At 47.3% G+C, this 13,472-nt stretch overlaps 1 protein-coding gene across 1 annotated transcript; it reads left to right on the top strand.

Annotated features, from left to right (window-relative positions):
* On the top strand, positions 1-2,900 carry LOC9647266 (NADP-dependent malic enzyme). Its single transcript, XM_024663894.1, has 18 exons — positions 1-223; positions 274-394; positions 479-553; positions 602-753; positions 808-913; positions 973-1,038; positions 1,087-1,182; positions 1,245-1,316; positions 1,375-1,458; positions 1,516-1,614; positions 1,676-1,723; positions 1,781-1,834; positions 1,880-1,978; positions 2,031-2,120; positions 2,182-2,334; positions 2,407-2,497; positions 2,552-2,680; positions 2,739-2,900. The coding sequence occupies exons 1-18, from the start codon at positions 69-71 to the stop codon at positions 2,825-2,827; spliced, it is 1,779 nt and encodes a 592-aa protein (XP_024519662.1). The 5' UTR covers positions 1-68; the 3' UTR covers positions 2,828-2,900.
* Positions 2,901-13,472: the final 10,572 nt, after the last annotated feature.

Below are 13,472 nucleotides of genomic sequence, written 5' to 3'. Positions count from 1 at the left end.
TTTTCGATTGATCGGTCGATCGATCGCCCTGATCGAGCTCGAATTCTAGCAGCGTCCGAGGTTTCGCGATGGAGAGCCAGCTCAAGGATATGAGGGGCGATGGGCCAAACGTGCTCGACAAGGATCCAGGCGCGACCATTGCAGGTGGAGTCCACGATACCTATGGCGAGGACGCAGCTACTGTGGAGCGCATTGTCACTCCCTGGGCTCGCACTGTCGCAAGGTTTGCATTGATTCCTTCTATAATCTAACCTCTTAGCGCTTTTACTCTAGCGGCGTGGAGCTACTGAGAGATCCAAGGTACAACAAGGGGCTTGGTTTCACTCTGGCTGAAAGGGATCATCACTATTTGCGAGGGCTTCTCCCTCCTGTCCACTTTTCTCAGGAACTCCAGGTGCCAATTCGATCTAGAATTCTCGACACTTCTTTTTCTCCTGACACGGACAAAGTGCTACTTGGTTGTGGTGGCGAACTGTAGGAAGAACGAATTCTAGAGGATTTACGCTCTTATCCGGATCAGCTACAGAAGTATGTCGCTCTTATGGAGCTCCAGGTAAGTCACTGCTCTTACGAATCATGTTTTTGAGAGAGCAACTTTCAGGAAAGAAATGAAAGACTGTTCTATAAAGTTCTCATCGATCATGTGGAGGAGATGTTGCCCTTCGTCTATACACCTACTGTAGGTGAGGCGTGCCAGAAATACGGGCTTATATACAGGAGACCTCGGGGCCTCTATATCAGTTTAAACGAGAAGTGAGTTGGTGTTAAACTCGCGTGAAATGACTGACCAAAAAAATTCTCTTGCAGGGGCAAGATTTTGGACGTTCTTCGGAACTGGCCTGAGCACAATGTACACGTTATTGTTGTTACTGACGGGGAGCGTATTCTTGGTTTAGGAGACCTTGGAATTCAGGTTTTTTTCCTAGTCACAAACTTTGGTGGAATTGTCATGATTTTACAAGTTTCCTTCAGGGCATGGGTATTCCAGTCGGGAAATTGGCTCTATATACTGCTCTTGGTGGTCTTCGTCCTTCTTTGGTAATGTTAATTTGTCAGATGGTAGCCTATAAGGTTTACTTGTTGTAGTGCCTCCCGGTGGTTATAGACGTTGGAACAAACAACAAGGACCTTCTGAATGATCGTTTCTACATCGGTCTGAAACGAGAGCGAGCAACAGGCGAGGTACTATTTGCTGTCTTTAGTTTTATATTGTTCTAAGCTGGTATGCTTGTTACAACTTCCAGGAATATGATAGCTTAATTGACGAGTTTATGAGTGCTGTGAAGCAGGAGTATGGCGAACGCGTTCTTGTACAGGTATGATCGTTGTCATCTTCGTTGATGTTTCTCTAATGTGCTGTTGTTTTGTTGTCAGTTTGAAGATTTTGCTAATCAGAATGCGTTCAGGCTCCTAGCAAAATATTCAACAACGCACCTTGTGTTCAACGATGACATTCAGGTGAAACGTTGACGCGATTGCATGGCAAAACGAAAGCTGTTCTTTTCCTTGATCCAGGGAACTGCTGCTGTGGTCCTTGGTGGACTGATTGCGGCTGTAAATATTACAGGAACAAAGATATCAGATCAGACGTACTTATTTGCTGGTGCAGGAGAGGTGTTGTTGTCCTCTTGCCAATGGACGACACGGTGTTGACTCTTTTCTTTTCCTGTCGTAGGCCGGATCGGGAATTGCGGAAATTATTGCTATGCACATCTCGAAAGAGGTAAAAGTGTCCCTGTAATGTTCTCAGGATGGAGATCTCTGACCTTACACACGGCAGAGCAATGTTGAGCTAGAAGAAGCAAGGAAGAAAATATGGATGGTGGATTCTAAGGTAGGCGCATTGCTTTTACCGTCCAAAACTTACGATTTTGTGTAGGGACTGTTGGAGAGCTCGCGGTTGGGATCCTTACAAGAGTACAAAAAGCGCTACGCTCATGAGCATGAGTCATGTCCAGATTTTCCAGCGGCGGTCAAGGTTTGTATGGCTATCCATTAAGGTTCTCGAGACTGATAATTTTCAATTGCAGCAACTAAAGCCCACCGTACTTATTGGAACAACGTCAAAGAAAGGCATGTTCTCCAAAGAAATTCTTGAAGAGGTTGCATCTTTCACTGAGGTTCGTGTTTCTTTCTCTCTTTTTTTATGTCTTCTTCTTACTCTTATAAATGATCCATCAGAGACCAATCGTTTTAGCTCTCTCAAATCCAACATCCAAGTCTGAATGCACGGCAGAAGAGGCGCTGAAATACACCCAGGGACGTGCTCTTTTTGCGAGTGGGAGCCCATTCTCTCCTGTCGAAATGAATGGGAAGACATTTACTCCAGGCCAGGTATGCTCGAAGTTTTTGTCAGTGCTTGTATTGAAACTCATGTTTTTGGGATTTTCTTGGTTTAAAATTTAGGCGAACAATGCGTATATATTCCCAGGAATGGGACTGGGATGCATCATCGCCGGAGCAATTCGTGTTCAGGACGAAATGTTTTTGGAAGCTGGTTTGTATTTCAAAGTATACGAACTTATTACATTTAACCACATCGTTTGTGCAGCTCGAGCTTTAGCGCATCAAGTGTCAAAAGAGGATTCAGAGAGAGGACTGATTTACCCTTCATTCACACACATCAGAAAAATTTCGGCTCACATCGCTGCTGCTGTAGCTGCAAAGGCCTATGAACTGGGTAAGTGAGACGTATACAGATTCACTTCTAAAATATGTCTTTCTTTTTCCAATGTAAGGTTTGGCGACAAGGATTCCTCGGCCTACTGATCTCCTCAGCTACGCACAGAGCTGTATGTACAGTCCTTCGTATCGTAAGTACAGGTAGATTAAGCACTATAAGTTATGTAAATAAGATTTTTATTAGCAAGTAAACCAATACTGTGGTTTATCGATTCTTCCATAAGCCAACTCATGGATGCGGGAGTTCATGGAATTGAATTGGCATTTCTCAGTGGCATGGCTTTCAAGAGCAGCGGTGCATCGCGTATTATCCGGGAAAAAATTAATTGGGTCTCTGGCTGTGGGTTCAAACCTGTGACCTTGCCAATAATTGTTTTTATTCTAGCCAGATATCCGGTCAACAGGTTCCCGTCCAAATTATGCATTAATAGCTTGTTAACGTGTTTGTTACTTTCATGAATCGTTTCTTGAAATTCTGGGCATGGCGCTCAGCTGGCACGCGAATGTTTCCCATCAGTTTGATTTGATCCAGGCACCCCCCGTGCGTCCTGCCCAAGAGATTCGAGTTGCAAGGCATCTGGAAATGTCAAGAGTGCTGAAGGTTGGGGTTAGTTGTTTCTCTCTTCTTCGCAAGATGAAACCCTCGGGGAGCTTAATTCATCAAGACACCACCCAAAAGCTTCCAGTCTGATGCTTGTTCCTATAGAAAAACCATGTTCAAAACCATGAAACAAAACAGAACATCTTTGAGTTGGTGCAACTAACTTAGACTCAGAACCTAAAGCTTGTTGCATCAGTGATATCCACTGTAGTCTAGTCCCAGAGTACGTTGTGAGAGCCTTGATCGAGCATCAGGTGAGAGCAAACAATTCCTCAAGAGCTGCTTGCAGGTTTAGACTCTGCATAGCTGATGGCTGACAAGAGAAGAAGCATGGCAAGCAAGGCGATGATACAACACAAGGATCTGCGAGGTTCGAAGAAGTCCCTCAACTGCTCCTGGGTACGTTAAGCCACTGCGAGCGTGGTAAGGGACAAGGAGAAGCTTTAAAACGTGACTCCACTAGCCTAGTCACTTACTCGAAGCACTGCACTCGGACACATCGCTTGGCGAAAATCGAAAGGTGGCAAAGATGAGGAATGAAGCTCAAGACAGTCTCTTGTGCGTTCTTGAGCGATCTGGACAAGAGTATATACGTACCGCTTTAAATCACAAAAGCAATGCTTGTGATGCTTGCTTTGCGAGGTATTGTTTGAAGGCTTGTCTTGGTTTGAGCCAGACCGGATCATCCAGCCAAGCGCAGCAGACAAGCGCTGCTCGGGTGAGGAACTTCCTTGTTGGAATGCGAGCGAAAGTGCGGAGCAGCGTATCGTTATCCAGGTCGCCCAATGGTGGCAGCGTCACCTCTGCTATCGCTGTCCTTGCGCCATTTGCTATTTTGACGAAGCTTACATGTAGTTAACGAATGGTTCCATCGCATTGTTCTTGACGACGAGGAGGAGACGCTGCTCTGATCGTCATAGATTCCTCGCGAATTTCGTCATGGAAATGTATGGAAAGTGCGGGCGCGCCGCGGATGCCTTGGGTGTCCTCCACAAAATGGAAGATGGAAATGTTTTCTTCTAGAACGCATTTGCCCACAGCAGGCAAATGCCAGAAGTTCTGGTGCTCTTTCGGCAAATGCTCGTCGATATCGAATTCTTGCAGCTATCAATGGCGATGTGGCGGAGATCCAGGTGAGAAACACATGGTGAGAAACACCAGGAACCTCGACTTAAGTTGGCAGAAGGCCCCGCTCCAGGCCTGGTTGAAAGACTACTGCTGGAGGGTAAATCAACCACGGCCTTTGGAGAAGGCGATACCCCTGCTGTCTGATCTCCTCGCAATCCTGGAGCTGAGACAATAACACCGTCACCATCTTTGGCTTGTCGTTGTAGTATTTGGAGCTTGGGGCGGCGATTGGGATGTGGCGCCGATCAGGCTGGGATGCCAGTCTCGAGCTCACACGGCAATGCCCTGGTTCCACCCGATGCAAGTGTCTGTCCAGTTCTTGGCAGAAGAAGATCTCGGCGATGGCATGCTCGCCAACGGAGCACCGTAACGCGGCGATGATTAGCGCGTGGATCTCCCCCGGATCGGCATTGATAGCTGCCAAGAGAAATAACTGGATGCTCGAAAAAGAGTAACAAGGGCAAATGCCGCGATCGCAATCTTCCACGAGAAAGAACCTCGATCTTTCATCTTCTGGAAGATTTCCAGCGCCCGCACTTTCCATACTTTCTATGACCAGATTAGCAAGGAACCTCGAGGCCGCTGGAGACGATTTTCCTCGTGGATTTTCCTCGGCCAGTAGCTGCTCTCCAGGATCCGCGCGTGGATCCTCTGGCCTCGCAGCCCCTGGATGTCGTCCACGTGGACAATCAGATGGATTCCAAATCTTGTTTTTCAAATAAGAGGTGCTGAAATAATATTTTGTTATCTCCCAGTGTTCATGGCTTTGTGGTTATAGCATGCACGCTGTAATGTTCTATTGTGAAGGGTTGCTGGGTTCGATTCCCATCCGCCTCGACTTTCAATTAAGAATAGTACGGTGTTAGGGTCGCCCCCTAACATGAACACTATTTTATTATTTTATTATTAAATTAACCGAACTTTTAAACGCAGTTTATATTAGTGGTAACTACAAACAAATAAAAGGTTAAGAGCGATACATCACAGCCGTTGGATTAAAGGATATCTTAGAATATACCATCCAAACCGTTAGATTTTAGTGCGGCTACGGTTTCGCGCTGTGCAGCGGAAAGCTGCCATCTCTCGATGTTTGGGTGGCTTGAATCCCTCGGAGCTCTCCATCCGGTTACACCCAGACAAAGGCGACGTTTTCCATCCCCTCTCTCCCAACTACACAACGGGCCTGTCGTGCCGGACTTGGGACGAGCTGGTCCAGGAGCTCAGCTGCATCTATTCTGACGCAATTGCTTCGCTCCCTGACACATCCCTTCCGGACGCCAAGACGCGGCAAAATGCGGCGATCATCCAAGGCATCCAGCCGCCCAAGGACGAAAGGGAGCCGGCTTGGATGTCGAAAACCGAAAACCGAAAGATTCCAAGGATTCAAATGAAGAAACCTCGATACCCAAAGAGCCTCACCATGGATTTTAGACGATTCCTGGTGCCGGATAGCCACACACAAAAAAAATTCAAAAAATGGATGGATTTAACAGCAAATGAAATCAATCAAGATGTGGACGTTAGATCTTGCTTCACCTGATATATAGAAGCGACTATGTTCAGGAAGTGAAATCTCCCATTACCAAGACAAAATATGTAGATCCTATTTTAAAAGCTTCGAAGTGATTACTGTATTGATGCTATTCGTGATGGATAAAGTAGTATCCTAAGAATTACAACGACTTCCATCATTAGGACCATCCAAGGCGTCGTTGCCCTCACGAAGAACACCTTCGGTCAAATCCCGGAGAAGAATCCAGTACCGTGGATCCTCGCATTTGCGAGAATGGGCATTTTGACAAGGCCGTTCACGAGATCCTGCGCAAGACCATTGTCTGCTGGATAGCTCTCACGCAAGTTTCAACTTGAGCGCCGCCAGGAGCATGTTTGAGAGCATGAAGATGCGCACCTTGGTTTCCTGGACCACCAACGCTCAAAACGCTTGAAGGACAAGATCAGGAGTCAGAACCATACTCAGGTGCTTCAATCCCTTTCGAAAGCTTCCACAGTCAGACCGTTTGCTTCTACATCCCAAAGAAACCAGGGGATACCTCCAAACCATTCAAATGCCATTTCAGCAGCATTCACTCTCTGCGTTATCTCTTTGGCTTCTTCCGATCCACTCTCGTAGTCTGTCACGCGTTTCCTCCAAGAAGACACAAGAGCATCGTACTCGTGCTTTTCCCACGCAGGCAGATAGCGAGTGAACGTTGTCCGCTTGGCTTTTCTGACATTGAACTCGTCTGGTGATGAAGCAGCAACAAGGGTTTTATTTCCAACCATCCGCCCCAAGTCCACTCACAGATCGATGAGATGGTATCTACTTTGCTGTCCAGCACAATCTCCTGAGGGAAGTCTTCTCTATTCACCACCCTGAGCTTTGTTACCCTTGAACATCAAAACAGTCGCTCTGGACTCGTAGATCATGACCGGAAGTACCAGACGAATGCAGATTTACCAACCCCCGAATTTCCATTCAAATGGCAGCACAACATCCACATGAACGGCACCAGGATCTTCCTGATCTCTTTGTACAACCCATCGAATATCTCCTTCAGAATATTGCTGTGGAATGTGGTCAGACGAGCACCTTGAGCAAGAAATTTCATCCGTTCCAGATGGAACATTGATCCACCATGCCTGCTGAGATCTCCTAACATAGACTGCATGTTCCCACAGGAGGCAAAGCATATTATTGTACGTTTTAATTGAAAAGCATTTAGCTCAAGCTCAACTCCTTAAAATGGACATTCCAACAATGGCCTAATCTTCATTATTGAGCTTAGTCCTGGGTTCATTTTAAAAGATTGTAACCGAGCTTAGTCTTTGTACTGTGGGTTCCTTGTAAAAGATTGTAATTAGAAGCTCTATTAGCTAAAAGAGTGATGGAAACACAAGGAATCCAATCACGGTGGCGTTCTTCAGGCCACTTTAGCACACGACAATGACATCCTCAATGTTAACAATCCACCTTGCGTGTACTAGTGCTCCACGATCGGGCAAGTCTCTGCATAGGTTCATCATTTGGCGAGGAGCCCCACGTAGCTACATGTTATAACTTATGCTCTAGCATTCTTGAGGCCAGTTTCGTCCTACTAGATGGTACATCCTGACAAAGAACTTTTCTGATTTCGGAAGTGAATGTGATCTAGTTGGGAGCCATTCCTTCCAAGACCATCTCCTGGTAGAGGATCAAATTAAAGCGTGGAAGAAATTCCCAGTGAGAGTGTAGGCCTACCAGTCCATGCGACAATGTTGTGGCACTCGGGCATTTGATCGAACATTGCCCGTGCCATGTGTGTGTGTAGAACTCATGCTTTTCCACGGTATGTATGGTTCTTCTCGTGCTCATTTTGCTTATACTATTGTCCAGATTGCTTCATTCCTCATAGATGTATTTTCCAAGATAAATGGAGGCCTGTAGTTCATCAACATCCAAGGCGTGGAGTGACCACAATGCAACTTGTGATGAGACGAGTTTGTGACCTTTGTATTATGCCTTCTGCTCTTTGGAAACTTTTGAGACAGCTTGTTCTCAGCTGATTAGGTTTAAGCTTGGTCAAGGCTTTCACAAGATTGGACAATAGTGTGAAAGACAAATGCCAAAACCATGTGTTTGAGGACAAGCTTAACTAGCTAGTTGCACCAAGATCACCACCAATTCCATGAGGTGTGACTTGTTTATGTTGAATCTAGGATTTTCCTCAAGAGCTTCCCTGGTTTATTGGATGTCTGGTGCAACCCTGGAGTTTTTTTTGCAGGTGAGTAAGCTTTCACGGTTTCAGAGCAATATATTATTGCCAAGAAAAGGCATCAAAAGTTGGAGCAGGATTTGAAAGGATCGAAACCTATGGACCTCCAAGCTTTGACAACCAAGTGAAGAATAGATGGGACCAGGGTGCCTGGATCAAATCAAACTCGAGCTCAGGCAAGCCATCTTCCATGACAATACCTTAAACGGCTGTTGCTGGTTCTTGTTGCAGCATACTTACGCTTTGTTTCTCAAAAGTAGCCTTTGCATCAGCTGCTTGTCAGATTGAGACGAAGAGTCCACCCATTTTGTTTGCCATGGCAATGTGGCGGAGATCCAGGTGAGAAACACATGGTGAGAAACACCAGGAACCTCGACTTAAGTTGGCAGAAGGCCCCGCTCCAGGCCTGGTTGAAAGACTACTGCTGGAGGGTAAATCAACCACGGCCTTTGGAGGAGGCCATACCCCTGCTGTCTGATCTCCTCGCAATCCTGGAGCTGAGACAATAACACCGTCACCATCTTTGGCTTGTCGTTGTAGTATTTGGAGCTTGGGGCGGCGATTGGGATGTGGCGCCGATCAGGCTGGGATGCCAGTCTCGAGCTCACACGGCAATGCCCTGGTTCCACCCGATGCAAGTGTCTGTCCAGTTCTTGGCAGAAGAAGACGGAGCATCGTAACGCGGTGATGATTAGTTGGACCTGTCCTCTGGGCTGGAGATCATGACTCACAGCCATTCGAAGGTTGCCAAAACTCTTGGGCATCGGTAAACCGATGTCCAGGGTCGTGTCCTGTCTCTGCTCCGCTCAATAGCTCGCGTTCCAGCTTGCAGAGTGTGCCGCTCAGCGTTCGTGTTCTTCCTTGGCAGTCTGCAGCACTCTGTGCGATCGTAACAAGGCTTGCATTGCGAGTCACGCGAGGCGCAAGTTCCTCCTCCAAATCTATTATCGTTCCAAGCGAGAGACACATTCCAGGATCCTTTCCTTCTGGGCTAGATCGACCACTGTCTTTTTTGTCTCTCGAGCCTGCGGGAGGGAGAAACAAGGAAATTCCAATATCGCGGAGAAACTCCAACATCGCCTACACTTGAAAAAAGTGTTTTTAGGTGGTTCTCTGGCTGTGGATTCGAACCTGTGAGCTTGCCAATAAATCTCTTTATTCTAGCCAGATATCCGGCCAACAGGTTCCCGTCCAAATTAAACATTAATAGCCTGTTAAAGTGTTTCGCTTGTTCTTGATTTTGAGTGAATGGCACGCGTGCTGATTTCTTGTTCCGTATCAATCACGTGGGCAAGGTCGCGCGAACGTTTCCAAGCCTCTCTTCTTGGTTCCAGGATTTTTTTTGGAGCAAAATTTGTTTCTCGGAACAAGAAAAGTTTCTGGAAAATGAGCAAGTTTGATTTGATCCAACCACCCTCTTGAAAAGCAGAGTTGAGAGGCATCTGGAAATGTCAAGAGTGCTGGAGGTTGGGGTATTTATTTGTTTCTCTCTTCTTTGCAAGATCAAATCCTCTGGCCATGTTCAAGACCATGAAATTAAATACTCACTCCCAAAAACACGAGAGGCACATCCCTGATTTGGTGCAACTGATTAGACTCAGAACCTGAGGGTTGATGCACCAGTGATTCCTTTGTTATTCACTGCAGCCTGTGAGAGCCTTGATCGAGCGTCAGGTGAGAGCAAAGAAGAAGCATGACAAGCGGTGAAATGATACAACACAATGATCTGCAAGGACCCACGTCAAGCCACTGCGAGAAACTAGAGAGAAGAAAGGCTACGCTCTCGCTCAGCTCCACTCTTTCTTACATGAGATTGGCACAAGCGCGGCAGTCAAACGCTGCTCGAAAGTGTGGAGCAGCGTATCGTTATCCAGGTCGTCAGTAGTCCTCGGCCATTCGCTATTTTGACGAAGCATGTAGGAGGAGCTAGTGGTGGATTCAAACTTGGACACCCCCTCTAGCTGAAATGCAATGATACTTTCGTAGACAAGGCTGCATTGCGAGTCACGCGGGCTGCAAGTTTAAGCTCCTCTCCTCGTCCAAACCTGTTGGCGTTCAAGCGAGCAATGCTGAGACGCGTTCCAGCATGACTTTAAAGCAAAAGGAAGAGTCTGGGCTAGATCGACACACTGACCATGATCATCGTGGCTGCTGCTGCTGCTCAAGCACTCCAGCGAATTCCATAAAGACCCACCGGCAAATTCTTGCGCAAGCGAAGTAAAATTTAGTTGGGTCTCTGGCTGTGGGTTCGAACCTGTGACCTTGCCAATAATTGTTTTTATTCTAGCCAGATATCCGGCCAACAGGTTCCCGTCCAAATTATGCATTAATAGCTTGTTAACGTGTTTGTTACTTTCATGAATCGTTTCTTGAAATTCTGGGCATGGCGCTCAGCTGGCACGCGAATGTTTCCCATCAGTTTGATTTGATCCAGGCACCCCCCTCAAGAGCACCGGTGCGTTCTGCCCAAGAGATTCGAGTTGCAAGGCATCTGGAAATGTCAAGAGTGCTGAAGGTTGGGGTTAGTTGTTTCTCTCTTCTTCGCAAGATGAAACCCTCGGGAAGCTTAATTCGTCAAGACACCACCCAAAAGCTTCCAGTCTGATGCTTGTTCCTATAGAAAAACCATGTTCAAAACCATGAAACAAAACAGAACATCTTTGAGTTGGTGCAACTAACTTAGACTCAGAACCTAAAGCTTGTTGCATCAGTGATATCCACTGTAGTCTAGTCCCAGAGTACGTTGTGAGAGCCTTGATCGAGCATCAGGTGAGAGCAAACAATTCCTCAATAAAGAGCTGCTTGCAGGCTTAGACTCTGCATAGCTGATGGCTGACAAAAGAAGAAGCATGGCAAGCGAGGTGATGATACAACACAAGGATCTGCGAGGTTCGAAGAAGTCCCTCAACTGCTCCTGGGTATGTTAAGCCACTGCGAGCGTGGTAAGGGACAAGGAGAAGCTTTAAAACGTGACTCCACTAGCCTAGTCACACCCACAAGCTTACGCGAAGCACTGCACTCGACACATCGCTTGGCGAAAATCAAAAGGTGGCAAAGGTGAGGAATGAAGCTCAAGACAGTCTCTTGTGCGTTCTTGAGCGATCTGGACAAGAGTATATACATACCGCTTTAAATCACAAAAGCAATGCTTGTGATGCTTGCTTTGCGAGGTATTGTTTGAAGGCTTGTCTTGGTTTGAGCCAGACCGGATCATCCAGCCAAGCGCAGCAGACAAGCGCTGCTCGGGTGGGGAACTTCCTTGTTGGAATGCGAGCAAAAGTGCGGAGCAGCGTATCGTTATCCAGGTCGCCCAATGGTGGCAGCGTCACCTCTGCTATCGCTGTCCTTGCGCCATTTGCTATTTTGACGAAGCTTACATGTAGTTAACGAATGGTTCCATCGCATTGTTCTTGACGACGAGGAGGAGACGCTGCTCTGATCGTCATAGATTCCTCGCGAATTTCGTCATGGAAATGTATGGAAAGTGCGGGCGCGCCGCGGATGCCTTGGGTGTCCTCCACAAAATGGAAGATGGAAATGTTTTCTTCTAGAACGCATTTGCCCACAGCAGGCAAATGCCAGAAGTTCTGGTGCTCTTTCGGCAAATGCTCGTCGATATCGAATTCTTGCAGCTATCAATGGCGATGTGGCGGAGATCCAGGTGAGAAACACATGGTGAGAAACACCAGGAACCTCGACTTAAGTTGGCAGAAGGCCCCGCTCCAGGCCTGGTTGAAAGACTACTGCTGGAGGGTAAATCAACCACGGCCTTTGGAGGAGGCCATACCCCTGCTGTCTGATCTCCTCGCAATCCTGGAGCTGAGACAATAACACCGTCACCATCTTTGGCTTGTCGTTGTAGTATTTGGAGCTTGGGGCGGCGATTGGGATGTGGCGCCGATCAGGCTGGGATGCCAGTCTCGAGCTCACACGGCAATGCCCTGGTTCCACCCGATGCAAGTGTCTGTCCAGTTCTTGGCAGAAGAAGATCTCGGCGATGGCATGCTCGCCAACGGAGCACCGTAACGCGGCGATGATTAGCGCGTGGATCTCCCCCGGATCGGCATTGATAGCTGCCAAAAGAAATAACTGGATGCTCGAAAAAGAGTAACAAGGGCAAATGCCGCGATCGCAATCTTCCACGAGAAAGAACCTCGATCTTTCATCTTCTGGAAGATTTCCAGCGCCCGCACTTTCCATACCTTTCTATGACCAGATTAGCAAGGAACCTCGAGGCCGCTGGAGACGATTTTCCTCGTGGATGCGCCTTCCCCTTCCCAGATCTGTGCTCACCGCATTCTCGCCCAGGCGCCCACCGCTGGAGATCGCTCCTCCTTCCTGCAAATCTTCGCTGGATGGCACCTCCTCGTCAAGGCTCAAGAACGATGCCATGGAAAACCACCGCCATTGCCATTATACGCTACTGCTGCACATTTTCGATCCAGGGGGCTCTTTACCCGGGCGGTGTGCTGCTGCCGGGCGTGCTCTATGAGTCGAGCAGCATGGTCTTTCTTCTCAGTCTCAGACATCTTCAAACTAGGCTCACAAGCACAAGCACTGCTTTTCCGCGGTATATATGGTTCTTCTCGTCCTCATTCTGTTTATACTCTTGTCCAGTCCAGATCGCTTCATTCCTCATCTTCGCCACCCTTTGGCCTCAAGCATTTTCCAAGATAAAATGGAGGCCTGTAGTTCATCAACATCCAAGGCGTGGAGTGACCATAACGCAACTTGTGATGAGATGAGTTGGTGACCTGGTATACGTTTTTTGTGTTATGCCATCTGCTCTTTGGAAACTTTTGAGAAAGCTTGCTCTGAGCTGATTGAGTTTGAGCTTGGTCAAGGCTCTCACAGGTTTATTGGATCTCTGGTGCAACCCTGGAGTTTTGTTTGCGGGTGAGTAAGCTTTCACGGTTTCAGAGCAATATATTATATTATTGCCAAGAGAAGGCATCAAAACTTGGAGCTCCAGAGTCTCACGCCCCGAGGACTTGAAAGGATCCAAACCTATGGACCTCCAGCTTGGACAACCAAGTGAAGAATAGATTCCCGGGACCATGGTGCCTGGATCAAATCAAACTTGAGCTCAGACAAGCCATCTTCCAGAACAATATCTTAAACGGATGTTGCTGGTTCTTGTTGCAGCATACTTATACTTTGTTTCTCAAAAGTAGCTTCTGCATCAGCTGCTTGCTCAGATTGAGATGCAGAGTCCATCCAACCCGTTTTGTTTGCCATGGCCTCGCCAGAGCATGGAGAAAGTGAGAGTTTCATTCCATCGAGAAGAGAATGGTTTCTTTCTTGAGCTT

Source organism: Selaginella moellendorffii, unplaced genomic scaffold (assembly GCF_000143415.4).
Source record: "Selaginella moellendorffii unplaced genomic scaffold, v1.0 SELMOscaffold_104, whole genome shotgun sequence".
NCBI lineage: Eukaryota > Viridiplantae > Streptophyta > Lycopodiopsida > Selaginellales > Selaginellaceae > Selaginella > Selaginella moellendorffii.
This window is presented reverse-complemented; position numbering and strand designations above follow the sequence as displayed.

Coding starts and splice junctions, on each gene's coding strand:
- LOC9647266 (XM_024663894.1), top strand. CDS start 69: ATGGAGAGCCAGCTCAAGGATATGAGGGGCGATGGGCCAAACGTGCTC. Junction 1,459..1,515: donor TGTTCAACGATGACATTCAG/GTGAAACGTTGA, acceptor TCCTTGATCCAG/GGAACTGCTGCTGTGGTCCT. Junction 2,498..2,551: donor CGAAATGTTTTTGGAAGCTG/GTTTGTATTTCA, acceptor TCGTTTGTGCAG/CTCGAGCTTTAGCGCATCAA.